Source organism: Acomys minous (genome assembly GCF_964271855.1).
Source record: "Acomys minous genome assembly, chromosome: 3".
Classification (NCBI taxonomy): Eukaryota; Metazoa; Chordata; class Mammalia; order Rodentia; family Muridae; genus Acomys; species Acomys minous.
In genome coordinates, this window is record NC_140485.1 from 140,740,707 (window position 1) to 140,765,704 (window position 24,998).

Genomic DNA, 24,998 nt, shown 5'->3' on the forward strand with positions numbered 1-24,998 from the left:
ATCACTGCCTATGGAAGTCAGGACTGGCATCTGATCTCCTGGAACTGAAGTTAAAGACAGTTGTGAGCCCACAAGGGTGCTGGGAATTGAACCTTGGTCCTTTGGGAGATCAACCAGTGATCCTTGCTGGGTGATCTCTAGCATTGATTTTTTAAAAATGAGTTTGTGTGTCGTCCGTGTCCCCCCCCCCCCCCCCCCGTCGTGTTTTGATATTTGGTGCACCTCTTACTGTGCTACTGGCATCCTTGAGTTGGCTTGGATTTTAGAGATGCGGCCACTTCCTATCACTTCTGTGCTCAGAAGTAAATATGCTGGGGGCTGCTGATGAACCTCCAGTCCTTCTAGTGCTGCTGAAGTTACTCAGCTAAAGATGGCAGAGGGGCTTGGATGCAAATTACTGTGTGGTTAAGATTAGTCTCCAGATCACACCCTATGTCGTCTCCAGTGACTGGACATAACCAGCTTTCTAACTGATGCGTGCCAGTACTTGTGAAGTACTGTGTGGAGTAATGAAACAGCTCTCTTCACGTCAACAGGTTAGCCCTCTAAGGTAGGCCTTCCGTGAAGACAGCTCTTTGTAGAAGTTGAGTTTGTTCTGAAAGTTTTCTCTCAGTTACAAGGGAAAAATGCCTAATTTGAATGGTAACCTACCTGTCAAAAATCTTAAGTGTGGCTCCTGTAAAATACGTAACTGTTCATTGACCTCTTTGATGGATCTCTGAATGAAACAGAAAGTGCCTTGAGCAAGAAAAATAGAACCATTTGGCCCAAAGAATGATAGCTAGTATTTAAAATGACAATTACTATAAAATGGGATATCAGAAAATTTAAAAACACACTGGAGGTATTCAGAATTGTGTCTTTCATTGTATGTCTTTTTCATCTACTATTGGATTAACTTAGTTTTATGCCATCAGAGTGATTAGAAATACAGTTCTTTCCACGTTTATTTTCATCTCTTTGTAACGAGTAAGATGAGAATTTAAATGTTTAGTATTTCCCCAGTGTAGCAGCCAAATGAAGCCACAGCGCGACAGCCTCCATGTCCTTTAGAGATGGCTTCCCTAGTGTCCTGGACTCAGGGTTTCTGTCCCGGAACATCACGCTTTGTGCGTTGACTTTATTACTCTTCAACCTATTCATGAGGGGAACTCTAGAGACAAGTGCATGGTTCCATAGAAAGTGTTCAGTCTATACTAGAATAAAGAGAATGAGCTACGATAAGAAGAGCCTTTATTTATGTTGAGGAAGAGAATAAGTAAATTTGTCAAATGTATATATATATCCATGTGCTGCTTAGATGAAGGTGTTAAGATAAGAGTGTAACTTGGTGGAGTAGAGAGATGGCTCAGGGGTTAAGAGCAGTAGCTGCTCTTTCAAAGGTCCTGAGTTGAGCTCCCAGCAACCCCATGGTGGCTCACAAACATCTATAATGAGCTGTTTGTGCAAGCATATATGCAGGCAGAATACTATATAAATAATAAATAAATAACCTGTTCTACAAAGTGAATCCAGGACAGCCGAGTCAGTCTTTACATGGATTTCCCCCCACCCCCCAAAAAAGTGTAGCTTGGTGGTTGTGTGTGTGTGTGTGTGTGTGTGTGTGTGTGTGTGTGTGTGTGTGTCTAAGTGTGTTACTGAGATAGTTGTGGTATAGTTTGAGGTGGTGAGCTACCAGTATATGTATTTTGAAAACCTAGTGCATAATATTTGGACACGAGGTGTGCTAAAGGATTTGCCTGTTTCGATACTAGGAGGAACAAACTATGAGCAAAGACTGAAATTTGATTTCAAATGTATGAAGTTGATGTGCTAAGATGTTGCGTATGAGCCTTGAGGGTAGTGGGTTGGACTAGAATATTCTTTACCAGGGTACTTGCTAGGTTTTTCCACAGAAGCATTTACTTTCCATTTTGATAATAAGTTCAATGTTAATGATCTCAAGATTGTATTCTGAATTTCAATTCATATTAAAATGTACCTTCAAGACTGCCATAGTAGAATGTATGCTTTAGGAGACAGTAATAAGTGTATAAATGTATTTCTTCCAATAATGGGACTTCATGTAGGTTTTCTGATTCTTTAAACCAAGGCTTAATTAGAGGGCTTTGACTGTTCTTCAGTGACACTTTCAGTTCCAAGTACTTGGATTTTTGAGGGCACTGTTGTCTGTCACAAAAAGAACTAAGATTTTTGCTGACATACCATATATATATATATATCTTAATGCAAGAAAAAGCTAAAAGCTTTTTCAGTTAGAAAGATAGTTCCTATATTTGGGCTGCTGTAACACTTGTGTAATTTCACATCTTAGTCTTAGACTTTTCCTTCCTTGAAACCGCATGGAGATTGGAGTACAAATAAGAAAAAAGGTAGATAAAACGACTATTCCTCACCCTTAACACACCTAACTTCTTCAGAGCTTTTGTTTTCATTTTAATCTGATTTTTATGACCTTGAATATTTTGTGATTTTTTTTTCTTGAAGGCAATACTAAGAATATAAATGTACAAGAGCCCAGTGAAGTGAAAATTTAATAGTGTTATTTAAACTGTAGGAAAGATTATTGTAAATGTCATTGATTTCCTTAGTTTAGCTGGCAAATAATTTTTTTTTAATTGACTAGGTTAGTTAAAAGCTTTTTTAGGTGGTAAATAGATGTTTTCATGAATGCTCCCCTTTCCTCACTGGAATAAATATATCTAAAATACAAAGCAAAGACTTTCTAAATTTAATCTATGACTTTGAAATAAATTTTAGATATGTAAAAAGATAGAAAAATAAAATGGAAGTCATATTAAGTCATATATAACCATAAATAGAGTTGTGGAAAACAGAAAATACATTATTAATGCACTCCTAATAACTGTTCTACAAATCTTGCCCAGATTTTAAAACTAAGCCTTTTTCCTTATTTCTTTTCTTCCATTATCTCCCTTGCCTTTTGACTACTGTGTAGGAGTTTAAGGTCATCCAGCCTCTGACTCCCGTGCCCTGAGGCTGTAGGAGGGCACCAGCACTAAGTCCAGCTCATGGCTCCCACTCACCCCCACCCACCTCCCCTTCTTGTCCAGTGTTTTGGGCACTTTTGAAAAGTTTCTAAGTACAGAGTTAGTCTGATTTTTTTTTTTTAAATGGTTAAATTGAGGTTATGTATTTTGGCAAGAAAATCACACAAGTGCTTTGTTGCATCAAAGGAGGAAGGGTGAGTGTGTGTGCTAACTTTAAATGCTTGGTTGTGGTGAGTTATATATGACATGTTCCTTAACAACAAAGTTCCCTTTCCCCTTTGAAATTAAATAGTATCCCATATCCCATGTTGTTAATCTTTGATTTTAGTATACACTGAATAAACTTCATGTATGCCATTATTACTATAATGATTTCCTGTTAGCAATTTTTAAAAGTTGCTATCTTTAATTTGACAGTTATTAATTGTGGAACCTGTAAATCTCTTTTCCTCTATCCTATTACTTGTGCTGGTATTCCTGTTAATAGTTAAAAAAAAAAATTAACTTGTTGAGATGGCTCAGCAGGAAGGCATGTACTTGCTAAGTAAGCCTCAAGCCCTTTAATCACTGAAACTTTTGGTGGAAGGAGAGAACAGGTTTCTTACAGTTGTGTTCTGACTTACACAAGCGTGCAGCATGAGTGTTCATGTATACAATAAATGCATAAAAAAGACACAAGAGGACCAGTTTTGAAAAAAATACAGAAGCCTCGAGTTGGTGACGCAGGACTGTAATCCCAGCACTTGAGAGGCAGACACAGAGTAGATCAGCCTGGTCTACAGAGCTAGTACCAGGACAGCCAAAGCTACCTAGATAAACCTGCTTTCCACCTCCCGACCCCCTACCCCCCAGCACACACACTGAGGTGGGCAGGGAGAGACAGAGAGACAGAGAGCGTGAACTTGATTAACAATTCAAAAGTTTATCATAGTACATTTTAAAGAGCTCTTACTTTCTATGTCTTGAGTGCCTGCCCGCCACCCCCGCACCCCCCACCCCCCACCCCCGCTTGTAAGTAGGAAAGGAAGGGTTAATAAAAACTGCAGTGCTCCTAAGTAGTACTTTTTGTTGTTTTTGTTTTTGAGACAAGGTTTCTCTGTGCTGCCTTGGCTGCTCTGGACTCCCTTCATAGACCAGGCTGGCTTTGAACTCTTGCCTCTGCTTTCCAAGTGCTGGGATTATAAGCATGTGCCACCTCGCCTGGCAAAATTTGTTTTTTTATAGCTAAATAAAACTCTGTTTTTGTTGTCATTGTTGTTTGTCTTTTGTTTTGGTGTATGTATAAGGTGTGTATATAATACATTTTCTTTATACATTCATCTGTTGATGAACACCTGCACTATTGTCATGTCTTGTGTCTTGCCATTAGTACTACAGTAAGAATAGGTGTGCAGATCTGTGTGATACTCTCACTTTGATTATTAAAAGAATTTATATATTTTTAATTTATGTGGAGGTGTGTGAATCTGTATGTAAGTTTGTGCATGTGAGTGCAGGTATCTATAGTGCAGAGACATCGGATCCCTTGGAGCTGGAGTTGAGATGATTTTGAGCTGCCTGGCCTGGGTCTGAGAGAGTTGAACTTCAGCCTTCTGGGAGTGTAGCAAGTGCTTGTAACTACTGAGCCATCGCCCTCCAGGTCCTGACGTTGGGGTTTTTTTGTTTGTTTGCTTTTGTTTTTGTTTTTGTTTTTTTTTTTGGTTATATGTCCAGGAGTGGAATAGCTGGACCATATGGCGTTTCTGTTTTCAGTTTGCTGAAGAGTGTCTGTAGTGATTTCTACAGTGGCTGCACCACACCCACTAGTGTTAGAGGTTTTGTCCTTCCCGTCAGTATCCTGGCAGCACGTGTTTTCCTGAGGGATGGAATCTCAATATAGTTGAGCTTCCTTCATGGTAAAGGATGTTGGACATTTTTTTTATTATTTATTGGCCATTTCTACTCATGGCGATTCCATTTGCTCATTCTGTGAATGACTTGTTCTTTTGAAGTTTAATTGTCTTATTTGTGGATTACAATTATTAATCCTCTGTCAGACATCTATAGTTGACAAAGCTTTTATTCTCATTCTGTAGGCTGTTGCTGATAATTTCTTCTTTGCTGTACAGATGCTCTTTTAACATGTTAATTTGTTAATTCTTGTTATTTCCTGGGCTATTGGAGTCCCTTTCAGAATGTTTTTGTCTATTCCTGTTCCTTGAAGTGTTTTCCTTGTGGCATTTGAGAGTTTCCTGTCTTATGTTAAGGTCTTTGATCCATTTTGAATTCAGTTCTACATACAGGATGAAAGATAGGCATCTGACTCCATTATTCTACACGTGGAAATCCAGTTTTCTCACACTTTTTGTTCAGAGTGTCCTTTTTATAATTTATTCCTTCGGTACCCTTATTTAAAATCATTAGCTCTAGCGGTGTTGGTTTATTTCTGGATCTTGCTGTCTGGTTTTGTGTCACTGCTATGTAGCTTCTGTTGCCATGAATCTAGTAAAAACTGGTGCTGATTGATACTTCTAGCATTGTTATATTTCCTTGGGGTTACTTATTTGACGTGTGTGTGTGTGTGTGTGTGTGTGTGTGTGTGTGTGTGTGTTTCACATGAATTTTAGGTTTGTTTTTTTTTTAATTTTACTGGAATTTTGAATAAAACTGACTTGGTTTTGTAAATTATTTTTAGTAATATAGCAGTTTTACAATACTCTTAATTTTAGTACTCATGAGCAGCACTATTTGTTCATTATATATTGTCAGTTTTCATGTTTTCCAGTCAACTACATTTTTAATGTAGTTTTTCTTTGGAAAGAAGTTTTAGTTTTAATTTTGAGATATGAAGTACAATTTAACTCCCCAAATAAGGCCCACTGGAATTATCAAAGGCTTGATTTTTTTTTTCTTGCTAATTTGAAAGTAAATGCCTTTAAATTAAACGAGATTTTATTTATTTAGTGCAAGAAAAACATCTCACTAAGTAGTAATCTATTCTGTAGTAGCTTGTTTTTAATTTATTTGAGCCAGCTGTGGATGTGGTTTCTTAAAATAAGGACAGTGAAGTAATATGTTCTATGGATTTTCTCTGCTCACAATAACTTTAAACTTTGTATATGGTAAATTATGAGTTGTCTTTTTATGGTTTTTTTTTTTCTGAAGATGGCATAGGAAAGAGCTGTTAAATCCTAAGTACATATGGCTACATCCCAGCTGCTTCTGTATGAAGGATAATTGTTCTTCTGATATAGATTTCTAATGTTGTTCTAAGATTTAGTGAACATCATGTTAAGAAAAACTCATTTGTTAAGATCTTAGATACTGAACCCTTACTTTGCTGTTTATTGGTGTGTTACTGTAATACTCATCAGAAGGTGAATTGCAAATAACAAATAATAGAATACATTTAAACTAGTGTCGAAAGGTGAAAACTTTTTTGTTAACATTCCTTATTAAGCCCATGTATAATTAAAACGTGTGTATAAATATTGGCTCTTAATTTACTCAAGTCAATGAAAAATGTCAGTTTAAAAACAAATGGTCATGATCAAGTAAAGTGTAACCTTCACGACTTTCTGTGTTTCTAGTTATATTATGTAAGGCATGCCTTGATGGATTTAGGTGTGATACACAGAGAAAAAGCAGATAAAATGTATAGATAAAAGCCTAGATAAAATGTTTATGATATTAGTATGGCCATTTGAGCAACTAGGATCAGTACAGTGTAAAAGATGTGCTCTCTTTGAAAAATATCCAGTATTTTACAGCTTTTAAAAAAATAGTATTATTTTAAGTCCTGAAACTTTAATGTATTTTGTTTCTCTGTATTGCTTGTTAACCATTAATTGCTTTGTTAGCTTGTTAACAGGTTGTATTTTCTCATAATTTATTAGATTTCAATTTGTTGAAAAGTCTATATCAGAAAGTTAAATAGAGCTGTTTTATTTCTATCGGGTTTTCTAGTATTAATATTATTGAAATTACACATTATGACAAAAGTCTTTAATTTAAAATTCTTCAGCTCTTTTTTGTATCCTCCGATGTTTTCCTATGTTGTCCTTGATACTGGCACTCTAATGCAATGCAAAGTAGTAACATTGTAGTTAGTACAGCCATGTACCAATACAGTAAAAGTGATAGGAAGGAAAATGCCAGAGGCAAATAGTCAACTGAACCGAAACATCAGGGGAATAATAAACCTAATTAGGTACACTAAGGGGAGGGGACAAAGATTAATCTAGATGATACAGAATAGCAAGTGGAAAACAAACAGACCTGCTTCCTTAGTAATTCCTGCTGTTCAACAGAGTTAACTAACAGTTGAGTTTAGTTAGAAAAAGAGAAAAAAGTCAGTGTAATTAAGCAGAGAAATGGGAGGTGATGAAGATGGTATAACTAGATCAAGTTTTTAGTCCTAAACACAAATAGTTCTGTTCATACAAAAATTTGAAGGATAAAAAGTATGGTCACTGACTGTCTACTTGAGGAAACATGTAAAATAGGACAAAACCCAAATGCTAAAAAGGCGAAGTTTTTATATCTGAACTTAATGACACAAACTGTAGGTTCCTTGTAATCTGATGGACCTGGAGGAGGGTGGCCTTAGGTGTGATAGAGTAGAGCTGTGCTCCAAGCACCTAGGCTGCAGCAGGAGCACTGTGAGTTGGATGTCAGCCTGGGCTGTGTTAGTGAATGAGACAGTGTACCACACTGACCCCACCCCTACCACACCAGAGAGTGTGCACCTAGTGTACAACACGGACCCCACCCCTACCAAACCAGAGAGTGTGCACCTAGTGTTGAGATTGATCAAGTATAAGGTCTGCTGTTGTTTTGATAACCAAGCAAGCAAAAAGCAACTTATGACATTGGCAGTCATCTTAACTCAGCAGATCAACATCATTCTGAATATTCAGAAGATAAGCAGGAAAACATGTAAACTGTTTGCTGCTGTCTAAATGCACAGGTGTGGAGAACGGGAGCGGCAGAGACTTGCCTCAGCTCCACCAACAGTGACCACGACATGCTACACTTGCTAAGGAGTTAGTGCTCTTTACCACAGGAAGTAGACTTTACTTTTCATCTTTGATACGGAATGTTGAGTGCTTTTATACTTTTAAAGAGACTTTAACTAATTGGATACCTCTAAATACATCGGAGGGCATAGAAATATTTTGGGTAGTTTACAGGGTACTTAGATATCAGAAAATGTTCTTGAGTATTTATTAGGCTTCTAAGTGGCACCTGGTGGCTGATGTTTGAGGAATAGAAGGGTTTTTTGTTTGTTTGGTTGGTTTTAGGTTTTTGGTTTTGTTTTGTTTTGTTTTGTTTGCTCAGAAAAACAAATTTAATGTTTAGAACTTCAGAGCTGTTTTTAAGAAGCTGTCTTTCTTAAGCATGGGAATATATAATTGGAAGATGAATGTCCACTTTAGGAGTTATTGTAGTGGAAGTTTTAAATACTAATGGTTTGGACTTTGATCCCAAACCACTGTTGTAGCTGGGTGGTTGGTGGTGCACACCTTTAATCCCAGCACTTAGGAGGCAGAGGCAGGTGGATTGCTGTGAGTTCGAGGCCAGCCTTGTCTACAAAGTGAGTTCAGGATAGTCAAGGCTACATAGAGAAACCCTGTCTTGAAAAACAAAAAACAACAACAAAAACAAACCACTGCTGTAACATGCTGATATATGTGGAACATTTCAGCATTATTATTTAATATTTGACAGGAGAATATAGTCAATTGTTATGACTCATATATGTACTTTATAAAGGAACACGTCTGTGAGTCCACCATGAGGACTAGAACACTCCCTAAGCCCATTGCAAGTTTCTGTGGTGATCTGGATGTGATCACACCAACTTGTTAGGATAGTGTTGGCAGAATCTCTGATTGTTAGGATTTAGGGAAGGAGCAGTTTTGAGCATGGGGCTTGACAGGGAAGAAAAAAGAAAGTGGAATTCTAAAGAATTGGATTCAGTTGAGCCTGTCAGTAAGTGAGTTATAATTATATGAGGCACCAGTACAGAGATATTAAATAATAGACTTATCCCAAATCACAGAGTTACTATTAGAACTGAATCGGAATTTATTCTGACTGGAACATTACAAATATTGTACAAATATTGTATCACAAATTGCTAATGCTTTTCTGGCTAGAAAGGTATTAGTATTCACTTGCTTAGGTTCTAACAATGAATTAGTTTGTAATCTGGAGGACTACAAGTCTGTTTTAGTTATTTTATATTCCTATTAGCACTATCTTGTACATTATTTGTATTCTATTAGAGTTTTAAGCCTTTAAGACTGAAAAGTCAGGTGCAACACGTACAATAGACTAAACTTTTTTTTTTTCTTCTTCAAGCTTAGAGTTTGACTGGTGCAGCCTCTATTTGGGACCTAACCTGTTCTCCCCTTTATTTTCCTATCCATGTACTCAGCCCACCAAGTCCTTATTAAAGGCCCACTGTGATCCAGGCAGTATTCTAGGAGCTAGAGATAAAGTGGGTGACAGCTCATAGAACTCTGTTATTGATCAAAGAATTGCTGAGATATATATATAGAAATACAAGTTAATGCCAGGCGGTGGTGGTGCACACCTTTAATCCCAGCACTTGGGAGGCAGAGGCAGACAGATCGCTGTGAGTTCGAGGCCAGCCTGGTCTACAAAGTGAGTCCAGGACAGGCAAGGCTACACAGAGAAACCCTGTCTCAGAAACCAAAAAACAACCCTCTCCCCCCCAAAAAAAGAGAGAAGGGAAGAAATACAAGTTAAGAGGTTGATGCATTATATCATCTAATTGATAGTTTGTATAAAGTTCTGTTTTACTTATATGAATATTTAATGCCATCTTAACTGAATTTTTCTAATCATTTACAGTTATCTATGTTTTCTATTTTTTTTTTTACCTGAAAAGGTCATAAGTTTTTTTTCTTTACTTTATCTATTACATTATGACAGTTTCTTACAATAGTAATTATCCTGAGTGAGATCAGTGCATCTTGTTATTTTGTTATTTTGTAGTATATGGCAGTTAACAGTACAGGGTCGGTCCCTCAACTGGTCACTGTACAGAGACTAAGGGACTTCGGAGTGCTCAGCCTGAAATGGGACATGCTTATCACCCTAAGGCTCAGGGATCATCCCTAAGGAGGCTATGGAAAGATTATAAATGGGAAACAGTTTTCCGACACAAAAGACCCTTGTATATAGGAATTTAGAGCAGTGGTCAACAGCTTAAGCCAGATAGAGTCCCAGAAGAGGGGGAACAGTGGTGACCAAATCGCACCACAAGCTGGAGACCTATTAGCATTTGATAGCCTCTGGAAGAGGGGGAGCCAGGTTTCTTTAATGGTAGGCCAGTCACTCCTCAGAGCTGGCCCCACTCCCCAGAAGTGGTTGGGTAACACATTGTACTTGATATGTACAAAACAAAACAAAACAAAACAAAACAAAAAACAAAGACTAGAAGTTGGGTGGATAGGGCTGTGAAGGTGGAGAGGTTGAATCTGGAACGCGCGTGCGCGCGTGTGTGTGTGCGCGCGCGCGTGTGTGTTCAAAATGAGTTACATCAAATTCTCAAAGGATTAATACCATGTTATTTTATAATCATAAGTTTTCACATACTGAACTATTCGTGCAGTTGCAAACTGCCCTCGTCCCGAGACTGAATCCAGGGCCTTGCCCATGTTGTCTAAGCACTCTGCCATTCCACCACAGCTCTCTAGCCCTCCATTTTGTTTTGGGTCTGGCTGTCCTCTTGGTTGTTTAGAACTGCTTTTGCATTTATAGCAGCAAACACCATTTCCTCACTCTCCTCCATCACTGGCCTCCATCCCCTAGCCTTATACTTTGTGAGTGTTTTTGTTGTTGTTGTTGTTCTTTTTAGCTTATGAATTCGACTTACAGCTTTCCCACCTAATTTAAGATTTATTTTTAATTATGTGAATGAGTCTGTTAATATGTGCGCTTGAGTGCAGATGTGCCTGGATGCCAGAGGTGTTTTTACTTCCTCTCGAGCTGGAGGTACATTAGGTTGTTAGATGCCTGAACAGCGTGCTGGGAACCCACCTCAGGTCCTGTGTAAGAAGAGCACACACATGCTCTCAGCCACGCAGAGCCCCCTCTCTGCTCACTCTCTCTTGCTCTCTAGCGTGTTTGGTCTGCATGCGTGTTCTTGGTGCCAGAGGAGCTCAGAAAAGGGGATCAAGTTTCCTAGAACTGGTTAGTTGTGAGCCCCTGTAGGGGTACTGGAAATTGAGCCTGAGTCCTTTTCAAGAGCTATAGGTACTCTTGACCACTAGACCATCTATAGCCCTGGTGGTCCTTTTCTACAGTTCCTCATGTGTGGTGATCCTCCCAACCATAAAATTATGTTGCTGTTACTTCATAACTGTAATTTTGCTACTGTAATAAATTATAATCTAAATATATTATATGCAGGATATCTGATACGTGACCCCCAAAGGGGTTGTGACACACAGGCTGAGAACTGCTGCATACAGGTTTTTTGGTTTGGTTTGGTTTTTTGACAGGGTTTCTCTGGGTAGCCCTGGGTGTCCTGGACTCTCTTTGTAGACCAGGCTCGATTCAAACTCTGCCTCTCAAGTGCTGGGATTAAAGGCGTGTGCCACCACGCCTGGCCTGTGTGTAGTTTTTAAGGTTTAAAGTTTTTAAAAACAGTGGACTTCTATTCTGGTGGTATGCTCATATGACAAGAATTGCCTAGTTTGTGAAGAAATTAAAATGATAAAAAAAATTAACCACTACTTTTATCAGAGACACAAAAACCAAAGGATATATATCTACTTTAAATTTAATTTAATTAATATTTAGAGGTAAAAAGCTAACTTGTAGAGGGGCTGGCAAGATGGCTCGATCTTCTGTTAGTTTAGTCCACTCTTGATGATTCTATCTGCTGATCATCAAAAGAGAAAAGTGTGCAGATCTTAGAGTGGTTAGGATTTTATAACTGATTAACAACACTTGGATTGTACCTTTTCTTGGAGATTTTACTGACAAAACCGAGTTAATTAAGTAGTTAGGAAAATTGTAGTGCATTTGTATTTGACAATTTCTTAATATAGATACTTTAAAATTGCACATTTGGGATATATAAGATATATTTACTTCAGTGAAAGTGTTCTTCTTTTTTAAATTGTATTTTATTTATTTATTTATTTACTTATTTATTTTGTCTTCCTCCTTTTTAAAAAGGAGTCATTACTGTATAGAACGGAGAAACAGTTATATGTATATGTCCAGTCAGCTTTAATAATGGAATACCTTATTATAATGATAGTATGTTCCAGTGTGCAGGCCTGTGTGCTGATACGTTGATGAAGCCCATTAAATATTTTGTGGAAGAATTCCTTTTCTTTATAGGATTTGATTCATTAAAATACAATTTTCATGCTTTTCAAAAATACATTTATACCTACGAATTATAATATAGATTGGGTGGGGTAAAAGTCATTGATTTTTGTTATCTTTGCTTTTTTAATTTAGGTTTTACTAACCCAGTGTGGTTTATTTTCTGTTAACTATCTTTCCCTTGAAACCTTCTTTTATCAATCTTAACTTGAGTGGTCTAGTCCAAGGCACCGTTGCCGTTTGTTTCCTGACTTTGCCTTGCTTGATACTTGTCTTCTCTGGTTCTTTGTTCCTACTGTTGTGTTGTTAGTTAGGGCCTGTTCCTCTTCCCTGGAATGGTGCTTTACATAGGGTTCAGTTAGTTTTGTCAGCCTACCCTTTTCTTTTCATAGCTTTAACTGCTGAATTTGTACACCACACTCAGACATTGTCCAAATTCTTTATGTATTGTCTGTGGAGCATCTTCAGTGGGTTAAAGATACTGAGATTTCCAATAAAGTGGTGGCCAAATCTTACTGGAGTAGATTATTTATGAAGAATAAAAGCTTTTGGTATTTTGTGTTCTTTGGTATGTGTTAGGACAATTATATAGCTAAAGCTATGATTTAAGATGACTGGCCTCATTTTTAAACATGGAAATTTTAGGTAAACTAAATATATGCGATTATAGCTGAGAGTCTCTGATCTAAAGTTCATTTTAATAAGATGTGTAATTTGGTTGGTATAAGTTTGATTTGTAGTAAAAATGAGGGCTATCATCTTGTTAACAGATTGAGTCCAGAGAATGACAGGATGGGTCGACAGCTGCTCACTGGAGTGTTAACATTTTATCAATGAAACACCTCGTCCCTTTCCTGAATTAGCAAGAATATTTTTTTGTCTAACACATTTAAATTTTTTTACTTTTAACAGAAATTAGCAGAGTACGGAAAGACATGTACAATGACACATTAAATGGCAGTACAGAGAAAAGGAGCGCAGAGTTGCCTGACGCCGTGGGACCTGTTGTTCAGTTACAAGAGAAACTTTATGTGCCTGTGAAAGAGTACCCAGATGTAAGTACATCTTGTTGTTGTGTTCATGGTTTTCTGCTTCGCTAATGTGTGAGGAGATAACTTTTGTAGTAAGTGTGTATTATCAGCTGCTTTAAAAGAATTGTGTATGAAATTGGAAATGGGAATAATTTTGTGTGGCTAATTATTTTTCTCTGTAAGGTATATTTCCATTTGATTTTTGCTATGTCACTTTGGGAAATACTTATGGTGAAGACTTTGGGATTTCAGAATGAGGCCAAGAATTGTGGGAAGACTTTAGTTCTGAATGTTAAAGACTAAGTACAGCTCTGGTGTCTTCACACAGAGAGGCTGCAGCTTGGACCACGCCATTCTTCCTGTAAAGTGAGTGCTGGGCTGTATGGCTGCCTCCAGTCTCCAGTCTGTGAGAGGGACTCCTAATCTGATCTTTCTTTCCCCCAAGTCCTAGTCAGTTGCTCAACCAGTCTCTAGTGTTTTGTTGGAAACAGTCTTTTCCTATACCAGCTGATTCCGAAGTACCTCCAGGCTCTGCCTTTTGTTACAAAACCCTATGTGAAAAAATTGATTGTATTTCTCTGCCCTCATCGTAAATGATTTTCTCACTTCTCTCCAGTGTACTCACATTGGCCTTCCTTTGGCTTTGAGAATAAGTCAAATCTACTTTCAGCTTCAAGACATTTCTGTCATCTGTACACTGTTCACTGTGACTGGCTGCTGCTTTTCCTTAAGTGTGGTTGAGTTAACTGTCACTTCACAGAGGCTTTCCTGGACCAGTTTTCACAAAAGCCACCTGGGTTTGTCCATACCCACCCCTACCTTCCACACTGCACTTCTGCAGGACTTTTACCTAGAGTTTTTATTTTTCTTTCATTCTAGTACAGTGGTTTTCAACTTGTGGGTCACAACCCCTTTGCAGGATAGGAGTCCCAAATGACTTTTTCAAAGAGGCCGCATATCACATCCTGCATATCAGATATTTAGATTATATTTTATAACAGTGTCAAATCCAGTTATGGAAACACTGTATGGCTGGGGGTCATGACAACATGAGCTGTATTAGAGGGTCTCAGCGTTAGAAGGTTGGTGAACCATTGCCCTAGCAGAATGTGTTATATATAAAACAAGAGCCTTTGTTAATTCCTGCCATCATTTTGTTATTCACCCTGTAATACTGGCACATAATAGCCATGTGCTTCTTACTGAATATATAAATACTTAGTACAAAATGGCAGAATTGTTTAGGGTCATTTCATAAAGGTTAGAATTTCTATTCCAATCTCAAGCAAGAATTTATTCATCAATTAAAAGCGGTCTTTAAATTTCATTTTTATGTGTAAGTGTGTTTTGCTTGCATGTATGTGTGTATACCACATGCATGAAATACTTCTGAAGGCCAGAAAAGGATATTGGATACCCTGAGGGTGTAGTTACAGCTGGTTGCATCTGTAAGGAACAAGTGTTTCCTTTTGTCCACATCTTTGCTAACATATAATCTATAGAAGTCATTCCAGCTGGTGTGAGATGGCATCTTGTGTGCTGACTAGTAATGTAAGCACCCCTTTCTTGTGCTTCTTGGATACATACTTAAGACCTTTGCATGTTTATTTTGAAATCAGTTTTTGTTATAGTTTGCTTTGTTTTATATTGTGTTCTGAATACACTGTTCTGGATTTTAATTTCTTATATATGGATGGCTTGCAGGCATTGCTTCTTAATCTGTGGTTTGCCTTTTCATTTTGCTTAATGATTCCCTTCCTGTGCATAAACTTTGTTTTCTTGTTAATAATCCTATCCCACTTGGTATTGCTTTTGGTTGCCTGCTCTTTTTCATATTGTATCTAAAAACCATGGCCAATACCAGAGCTTATTTATTTGTTTCTTATTTCCCTGTCATGTGTGGCATGTTTGCGTATGTGAGTCAGGGCAGGCGTATATTGTGTACACATGCATGTGGAGGACAGAGGTGAAGCCAGGTGTCTTCTAAATGGGCACTCATCGTATGTGATAACGTGTGGGTTTTTTTTAATGTTATTTTCAGTGGATTTTTTTTTCTCTTTTTGTGTGTATGTGTTTTTTGTTTTTTTAAAGATTTATTTATTATGTATACAGTGCTCTGCCTGCTTGCACACCTGCAGGCCAGAAGAGGGCATTAGATCACATTATAGATGGTTGTGAGCCTCATGTGGTTGTTGGGAATTGAACTCAGGACCTCTGGAAGAGCAGTCAATGCTCTTAACCTCTGAGCTGTCTCTCCAGCTCCTTTGTGTGTTTTAATTTGATGTTTATATATCTGTGCACCACATCCTGTCTGGTGCCAGAAGTGTCAGAAGAGAGTGTCAAATTCCCCTGGAATTGATGTTAAAAATGGTTGTGAGCTGCCATGTGTGTGCTGGAACTGAACCCTGGTCCTCTGGAAGAACAGCAAATGTTCTTAAGCACTGAGCCATCTCACCAGCCTTTAGTTTTCCTTTTGGCTATTTGATGTTAATACATAGGCACGGAAATATATCCTGCAACTTTACTGAATTTAAGTTTTTGGGTTTTTTTTTAATGAAATCTTTAATGCTTCCAAGAGATAGAAGATCATGTCCATTGCAAAGAGACGTGTTTAAATCCCTCTCCCACCACCATTAGATAACTTTAAATTTCATTTCTTGGCCTACTTAGTCTGGCTAGGACTAGCACTGGTTTGAATAGAAGCAGTGAGAATGTGAATATTTGAATTGCCCCTAATCTTAGAAAAACAAACTTTTTTTTTGAAAGTGTGCTTTTGTTCATTTTGTAGGAGAGTTTGGAACAGATTAGTTTAATTCTTTAAATGTTTGTATCTTTATGTGCTTGTTGGGCTTTCCTTTGTTGGGAAATTTTTAATTGCTTTGTAATCTTATGACTTGTCATATTTAGATGACTCTCTGAGTCCGTTTGGTAAGTCATATGCTACTTTGGAATTGGAATTTAGGCATTACTTTGTTCAGCTTGTTGGTAGGGTTATTCATAGTAGTCCTTTAATTTCTTCTAATTATTTCTTGCTTCAGTTGTCACCTTTGGAGGTTTGTTGTTGTTAGAGTTCTATTTTTGCTTTTATTACTGATGTCTCTGCACTTTGCTTCCCTGTGTTTGTACCTGTGGCCCCCGCTGTTTCCAAGTACTGGCTTACTCATTTTTTAAAAAATTAAAATCTCACTTTTCTTTTTAATGAGAGCTCAATCAGCTGTGTTTTTGGTTAGCAACATTTATCAATTTTCCCTTCCTCAGATTTCAGCTCCCTCTTTATTGTTTTAATGGTCTAAAATACCCTGCCTGCCTGCCTGCCTGCCTGTCTGTCTATAGCTTGCATTATATTATGTAAAGCACCATGGCTTTAACAAACTTACATGGTGACCTCTAACTTCCGGAATGACAAGCCACTTTGATAAAGGTGGTAAGAGGAGCATGCAAAATTGTTGAGAGGAGGAAAGCACCTGTCTTTAGGGTTCAGGAGCCTTCCAAGGAAGTCACAGAAAGAAGCTTGTGTTTATTTATTGTGGGATGAATGGAAAGAGGAGTCGAATGAAGGAGCAAGGAAAGAATGACAGGAAGAAAACCTGCAAGTACCTGACACCTAGAACAGAATAATAAGTTATTTAGAGGTTTGAGTAAAGGATCAACGGTGAAAGTAAAGGTTAAGGAGCTTACAAGGCTTTGTGTGTAAACTACAGTGTCACACACTCTGTCATCGATACTGTTTTCTATTTATGGCTTAAAACCTTTTACACTCAGTTTTATTTTTTAACCTACATATTTTGCTTCTAAAAGGACAATTATGTTTCTTTTCCAAGTCTGTTTTGATCAGCATCATTCTGCCTTACAACAATTTAAGATCTTGTTTAGTCGTGTGTGGTAGTGTACCCCCTTTATCCAAGTACTTGGGAGGCAGAGGCCGGTGGTGGATGTACTGAGTGAGTTCCAGGACAGCCAAGGCTATGAAAGAGAAACCCTGTCTCAAACAACAACAAACAAACAAACAAACAAACAAGCCATCGCCCCCTCCCCCCCCCCAAAAAAACTTGTTCTTTGACTGCTTAGCAATTTTCTTTGTAGTAGGAGTTGGTGTTAGTGTTTTACTGGAATAGTTTTGTAAGAAGTCTTTCATTACATAGCACTTATCCAGAAGACCGTGGTTACTTTATCCAGAATTAATATGAATGTATGAATGAGACAAGAACCCTCCCCCCCACACACACAAACACAAAGACATCTTGATATATTTATTTAGGTATTTTGGGCTAAAAAAGATTACCCCTGCTAAATATTTACCCAAAATATATTTTGTTGTTGCCTAGATTAGAGGCGACCATGTTTTGTTTTGTTTCATTGGGTATGCTTAGTTACTACCCTGTTGATTATGTGTATAATGCGAGGATTGGTATCTAATTACAATTATAGAAATGGTAGACATAATGGTTGGGAATATGGCCTAGTGCTAAAGTGCTTGCCTGGCATGTGTGAGGCTGTCAGTTTAATTCCCAGAACTACTAAAATAATACCAATGTTGCAAGGTTATTTTTTTTAAATAAACATTATTATATTAATATATTAATATTATATTATTAATTAACATTAATTAATTAACTTTGGTTTTTTGAGACAAGGTTTCTCTATGTAGCCTTGGCTGTGCTGGGTTCACTTTGTAGCCTAGGCTGGCTTTGAACTCACAGAGATCCTCCTGCCTCTGCCTCCCTGAGTGCTGAGATCACAGGCATGCACTACTGTGCCTGGCCATTAATTTTTTTTGTTTCAATAAAATAAACATCTTTTAAATATTTTTTTTTTCATTTTTAATTATGTGTCTGTGGGAGTTGGTGTGTGTGCAGGTGCTCTCAGAGTTCAGAAGAGTATATCTGGTTCCCTGTTGCTGAAATTCCAGATAGTTTTGAGCAGCCAGACCTTGGTGCCAGGAGCTAGACCAGGTCCTATAAAAGCTTTATTTGCTCTTAACCGCTGAGCCGTATCTCCAGGCCCCAGGATTATTTCTTGTACAAAAAAAGCAACCCAGATTTTGCATATTGTTTTTATAACTTTTTAATTCCAAAATTTTAAGCAGAGATTACTGTCTAGTAATACTTAAAAGTGATTCTGAGATGCTTTTGGAAATGCAGATTTTAATCAGCCATTTATTTTGATAATGGTTCACAAGGAGGTTTTGTTTTTAATTGTACTTGATTGTAACTTGTTTAAGGAGGTTCCTGGAGTTTTCGTAGTTTACATTTTGTCGCTAGGAACTATCATTTGTATTTCAAATGTAGTGAAGAGTATTGACTAGCATTAGATATATAATTGTTAAACCTTTAGAAATTAACATGCCTCTTGGTAGAAATATAATTGGCAAGTTGAAGCAAAGGTCTGTACTTACAGAGTAGGGTTAGTGAATATGTCTTTCTTTCTTTCTTTCTTTCTTTCTTTCTTTCTTTCTTTCTTTCTGTTTTTTGTTCCCTTCTGTTGGCTTTTCAAGTTGCACTTAGCTCAGGCTGTTTGAAATGATTTTCTTTGAAAGCGTCTTGACATTGTTTTAATTGAACGAAGCTGCAGAACTGGCATGATAAATCAATACAGAACGAGTTTTAATGCAAGGCATAGCACATTAACCTGGAAATTGGTTGCAATAGACAAAGCAGCTGCTATGATTAATTTTTTTTCATTCTCTGCTTACTACATTTTGAGAAGGATGACCTTGACAGTTTTAATGGTATTAGAATCCATATGGTATGCACTTTAGCATGCTTAAACTATTTGTTGGTTCATGGGTACAGTAGTAATTGGTTTTTAAGGTTAAGAAAATTTTGTCTCTTATGGATTCAATATTTGCTTTATCTGATTTAAAAACAATTTTAAAGTAATAGTTGTAATAATTAACTTTTTATAGTCTTATGTCTATAATTGTGGCAAAAGATATTTAATATATCAGAAGGGTAGGATGTGTCCTCAGTGGACAAGTGGTAGGGTTTAACAGTTGGTTTGATAAATGATGTGGGTCAAACTAACTTAAGTATTAGTCACCATGTTAAAATGTATGCATAGAAGCTGAGAAGATGGCTCGGTGCGTAAAATGTTTTGTTAATTTTTATAAAAATTAAGAAAATTTTATTTTAAACATTGCATATCCAGCTTACCCAGACTAAAGTGTGTATCTCAGTAAACTTGTGTACAGTTAGAATAGCTATTCGGAAGCCATGGAGCATGTTGGATTTAACACTTTTCACATGATGCATATTTAGTATGAGTTGATTGGGCCAAGGATCTAGTTAGAGTACAGCTGTCACTGAAGCATAGCTGGCAGGACTTGTTTTTGAGGAGGTGCATGTAGACACTTGAGCAAGCAAACTTTCATTTCTTCATTAAACCACTCAGCATCTGTTTCATTGCTTACTCTTGGTAATTGTTGAATACATGCTTTGTTGAGTTCAATTTGAAATTGAAAGGCCATTCCCTCTTGCACTGGAAAGAACATAACTGGACAGAGTGAGTGATGGGATAAGGAGGTAATGTCTGCCCAGGCTGTTTTAGAGGAACAGGTAGGGAGGGAAGTGTATACAGAAACTAGGAACTTCCACATGAGTAGGAGCAGCTCTCTGGAGATGAGCACAGGGCCAAGTACGATGCTTGATCTCTTGCGATGTTTCCTTCCTTCCTTTTCTCTGTCACATACTATGCGAAGTTAGGCTAATTATGAGTCTATTGAGAGGAAGAGGCAGCCTTTAAAAAGCTATACTGCCCAAGTGATGAGCCACAGGTATTTAATGCCTACTGAGAAAGGAGAATCAATCTTTCCCAGGGGTGATACCCTTAATTAGTTATCCAATATCAAGTGGTCAAGTGGTCAGCCCTGAAAAAGTATGCATGAGCAGAGAGGCAGAGAGAAAAAAATGAATATGGGAATATGTGTACACACGCATGCGCGCGCGCACACATACACAACTGGCATTGAAAGAAAAGCAATGAACTTGAGTTGGGGGCACACAGGAATTGGGGTGATGGTACACTCATGAATTTAAAAGATTTTAAACTTCTAGCAGTTTTTTTTAAAGCATGTAACTTCAAGCAACTGAGCAGGTATGCAACTTCCACGCTATAGGAAAAAGGAAATAAATATACACCCTGGTGTGCAAACTTCCCTCTGCCATGAAAAAAGGAGGCAGCTTAGAAAGGAAAAAGGAACACAGAAAGGTGAGATATGTAGGAAGTGCACATATTAGTAAGAAATCAGATAAAATCATGTTGTGCAAACAGGTTCAGTTAAAACATAAAAATTGATAAATTGAAAGACATTCAGTTAGATACTGTATAGGTATTTAATTAAAATATGAAGAACATTAGAAGTAATACAGTCAAGAAGTGCACAATATGAAGAGTCAAGCAAAAAATGTTATGTCCATATTAGTAGTAATATAGGATTAATAGTAGAAACCTATTAGTGAAAATAAAGCCTTCTTCATAAAGGTAGGTACACGTCAAATAATGTAACTTTTAAAGACAGAAAACGGAAATACAAGTAGAGGGACAAGTAAATTTAGGTACAACTCAGTGACAGGGTGCTTGTTAGTGTAGCTGAGGCCCCAGCCGGGTCTCCAGCACAAGAACAACTAACAGGCTAGGCACAGTGGTGCGCTCCTTTAATCCCAGCACTCAGGGAGGCAGAGGCAAGTAGAGCTCGGTGAGTTCAAAGCCACCCTGGTCTATAAAGGGAGTCCAGGACAGCCAAAGCTACCCAGAGAAATCCTGCCTTGAAAAAAAGCAAAACAAAACAATAAAAACCAACTAGAAGATCTAGTCATAGTAGAATTTACCTCCTTTTCAAGCGTTCATTTAATATTTATGAAAACTTGATCGTGGGGACAATGGCTCAGTGGGCAAAGAGCTTGCAAAAGCATAAGGACTTGAGTTTGACTCTCTAGCACCCACATAAAAGCTCTCTGTAGCATCAGTAGAATGGGCAGATGTTGGGTGGTTTGCTGATCCATCAGCCTAGGTGAACCTTATAGCTTTGGATTCAGTGTGACTGTGTCATGGGAAACAAGATAGAGAGCAATAGAAGATGCGTAGTCTTGTCTCGATGCACACACTCACACACAGTTTTTATTAATTGACTGTATCCTGTGTTGAAAAGCAGGTCTGAACAAATATTCAAAGTTGAGAATTTATGTAGTTTTGTTTGTTATGTCTAGAGCATAGGAAGTAGAAGTCAAACCAAAAATGATTGGGGAATTCTTATATCTTTGAAATGAAAAATCATTCATTATCTTGTAGCTGTCAATTTAGTGAGACTTAAATGGTAATGAAAATACTTCTCAAAGCCAGCTTAGCTTTATATGTATACATATACCACAGGGAGGAGGAAGAAGGGTGCAGTGAGGAAGTGTCCATTTCAGATTTGGAAAACAAACAGACTAGACTTTACAGGAAAAAAAGAAATAAAAACCTAAGATTAGATATCAACTAAAAGAAGAGTATATAAAATGAAATGAACCAAAATATCATTTAATAAGACAACCTAAATCATTGAATCATTTACTGAACTTTTACCTTTGTGACTGAGTTCATTAAAGCAACTATGGCTTGTGACTGCAATCAGCTCTTGGGCTCACCTGGTGCTTCTTAAGATAAGCACTTCAGTCTTTAATTAACGTAGCATTTCTTCTATTCCATTGTACTTGCTCACAATGCTACTCTAGTTTCTAGAGGTCAAAGGAAAACAAATTGCAAATAAAAATAATACAAAGAAATGGGAGAGTGGTTCTCCCCATTTTTTAAATGGTTCTACTCCAGTGGCAAAGTTCACAGTTGATGTCTTGCAAGACTGATAGCGTAGATAACTAACCAGGAAGGAAAAACTCCTCAATATAGGGCTAGAGAGACAGCTCAGTGGCTAAGAGCACTTCTTACTCTTCCAGAGAGTCTGAGTTTGAGAGCCAGCACCCACATAGTGGTTCACAACTATTCATAACTACAGTTCCAGGGGGCCCAACACCCCCTTTTGGCCTTTTCCAGGTACCAGACCTGAATATGGTACACAGATATACATGCAGGCCAACTCATGCACGTAAGAAGCAAAAAAAAATTTTTTTTTAAGCCTTAGCAATTGTAGATTGACCAATACTATAAAAGATAAACTTTATTATTTAGGAGACTATAGACATATTTCTAAAAAAGGCCACCACAAGATATCAAAATTGACAACACTACAGTATAAAAATATCAAAATTAATGAAACTGAGTCCATCACAGTGAGCTCTACCGAGCATTTAATAAGAAATAGCACTAGTTTCATGTAAGCTCATCCAGAGAGTTGGAAACGTTCCAACATGTTTGGGGGCCAGAATAACCTTAATGTCCAAACCTGAGACCCTCATTATGAAAGAAGAAAGTTCCTGGATATACTTTTTAATATTATAAAGTTCTATTCATTTCTATCTTTATGTGTATGAGGGTTTTTTTGTTTGTTTGTTTGTTTCCTTTTGCGTGCATGTGTATCTCCGTACCACATGCATGCCTGGTGCCCGAGGACACTAAAAGAGGCTTTGGATCCCTTGGGACTAGAATTATAGACGATTGTGAGCTGCCATGTGGGTGCAGGGAATTGAACCCAGGTCTTCTGGGGAAATAGCCAATGCTAACTGCTGAGCCAGCACTCCAGCTCAATGAGTGATTTTTTTTTTTTTTTTTTTTTTAATAAACCACCGAAATGTTGGGAAACTTATTTCAGGAATATTAGGTTGGTTTAATGTTTAAAAAATGGACCCTCTGTGATCTGTATATAAGATACTTTGATTACCTAAAACTTTATCAACCTTGTTCTTTAAGCTAGCAGCAAGTTGAGAATGCTGAACGTTGTGAACTCAAGGTGTGCTGTGTGAGTAGTAAAGAAAAAAACGTAGTTGGAAAAGAAAAAAAATATTTGCAAGTGACAATGACAATGTACATAAGCAACCCTAGAACAGTCCCCAGAATAGTGAAAACCAATAATCAAGAAACAGTGTTGCATGCCAGGCGTGGTAGCACACACCTTTAGTCCCAGCACTTGGGAGGTAGAAGCAAGTGGATCATTGTGAGTTCGAGGCCAGCCTGGTCTACAAAGTGAATCCAGGACAGCCAAGGCTACACAGAGGAACTCTGTCTCAAAAAACAGTGTTGCTGGGTAAAGATTGATAAAGAAAACTAATTATGCACTCACTTACTAGAAACAGAAAGTTAATGTCTAAATATGTGCAAGCTTATAGAATAACATAGGAGTAGCCTTCAAATAATAAAAGCACAGTGGAGAAAGTTTTCACATTCTTGCGAGAGATGAAAGAAGACTTGATTAAATGAAGAAATTAGGCCATAATTCATAGTTTTGAAGTTCCAGTAGTTGGTCCCAGTGCACACTCTACCGAGCATCTGAAAAGTTAGTGAAGTATATGCAGGGATGGAAGGTGGCCAGGGAATAAAGACTCTTGAATCCAGGTACGCCGATCTATGAATGCAGCAAGGGATGGGCCGTGTGTGTCCTCGTGGACAGCTCAGCAGTGGCCTGTGTGTGGACAACAGCAAGCACACTGCACACCTTGATGATACAGCTCGTGGTCAACTTGAGATGTGTGGGCTTGATGCAAGTATAATGTTGCATGGTGTTTGCAGCAAGCTAGTTGTTTTTATCCAGTAAGTAGAGGTGTGCTCTTCCTAGTAGTGACCTTTAACAGTTGTGTAAATATGAATACCAGAAGTTTCTGTTGAGGAGTGCTAGAGTTTTGTTTATACAGTTACTTTTGTCACTGCCGTTTTCATGGAAAGTTTATACTCTTTGCCTAGACTTGTAGAATTATATGTTAAAAGTAGGAATGGAAAAAAGAAAGGCAAATAAGGATGCATGATTTAAGAAATGTCATTTTAAAAAGTGTGCTTGCATACTTGGTGTAGACTGGAAACCTAGTTTGAGCGTTAATGTTGTAGCAGTGATGTGAAACTGTTACCCAGTTGTCTCTGGAGACACAATTTTTTTTTCTATGAAAATAAAGTAAGACTCTTTACCAAGTACTCTTGTTAAAGGACAGTCTTTATTTTGTAGAAAAGATTCATGGTTTGCGTAGTATCCAGTGTTGGGTTAATTCTTTTCTTAACGTTGTTGATGGACAACTCAATAAAATACCTTTATTTAGCTAGATTGTTTTTTATAGTTTGTGTTGGTATGTGTGAAAATTCCATGGAAAACAATGGTTTACATCCATTTGCCAATAAAGTTAACAATTCCTAGGTTTTACTTTTTGGTTCATGTTCAAAGGAGATGGAGTATGTATGTATGTTTTCAAATAACTTCGCTATAACTTTAAGTAAGTGAATACTTTATATTTTCTTTCCCCACAGTTTAATTTTGTTGGGAGAATCCTTGGACCTAGAGGACTTACAGCTAAACAACTTGAAGCAGAAACAGGATGTAAAATAATGGTCCGAGGCAAAGGCTCAATGAGGGACAAAAAGAAGGTAAGTCCTTGTGTGAGTGAGTCACTTGCAGTTTTGTAGTGGCTGTGAGGAAAATGCCACATTTGTTTGGGAGGAAAGGGTTATTTAGCTGGCACTTCAACATTGC

General features: G+C 37.6%; 1 protein-coding gene across 6 annotated transcripts in view; it reads left to right on the forward strand.

Moving 5' to 3' along the window:
- QKI (QKI, KH domain containing RNA binding) overlaps nt 1-24,998 on the forward strand; it is a 115,603-nt gene that overhangs the window by 20,419 nt on the left and 70,186 nt on the right. For all 6 annotated transcript variants that reach the window (XR_014777746.1, XM_084774920.1, XM_084774921.1 and 3 more), the window contains exons 2-3: nt 13,278-13,420; nt 24,776-24,892. Coding sequence is in view for 5 of the 6 variants with exons in the window: in XM_084774920.1 (XP_084631046.1) it covers nt 13,278-13,420; nt 24,776-24,892 (260 nt within the window). In the remaining variant the exon portion in view is untranslated. The remainder of the gene's footprint in view (nt 1-13,277; nt 13,421-24,775; nt 24,893-24,998) is intronic.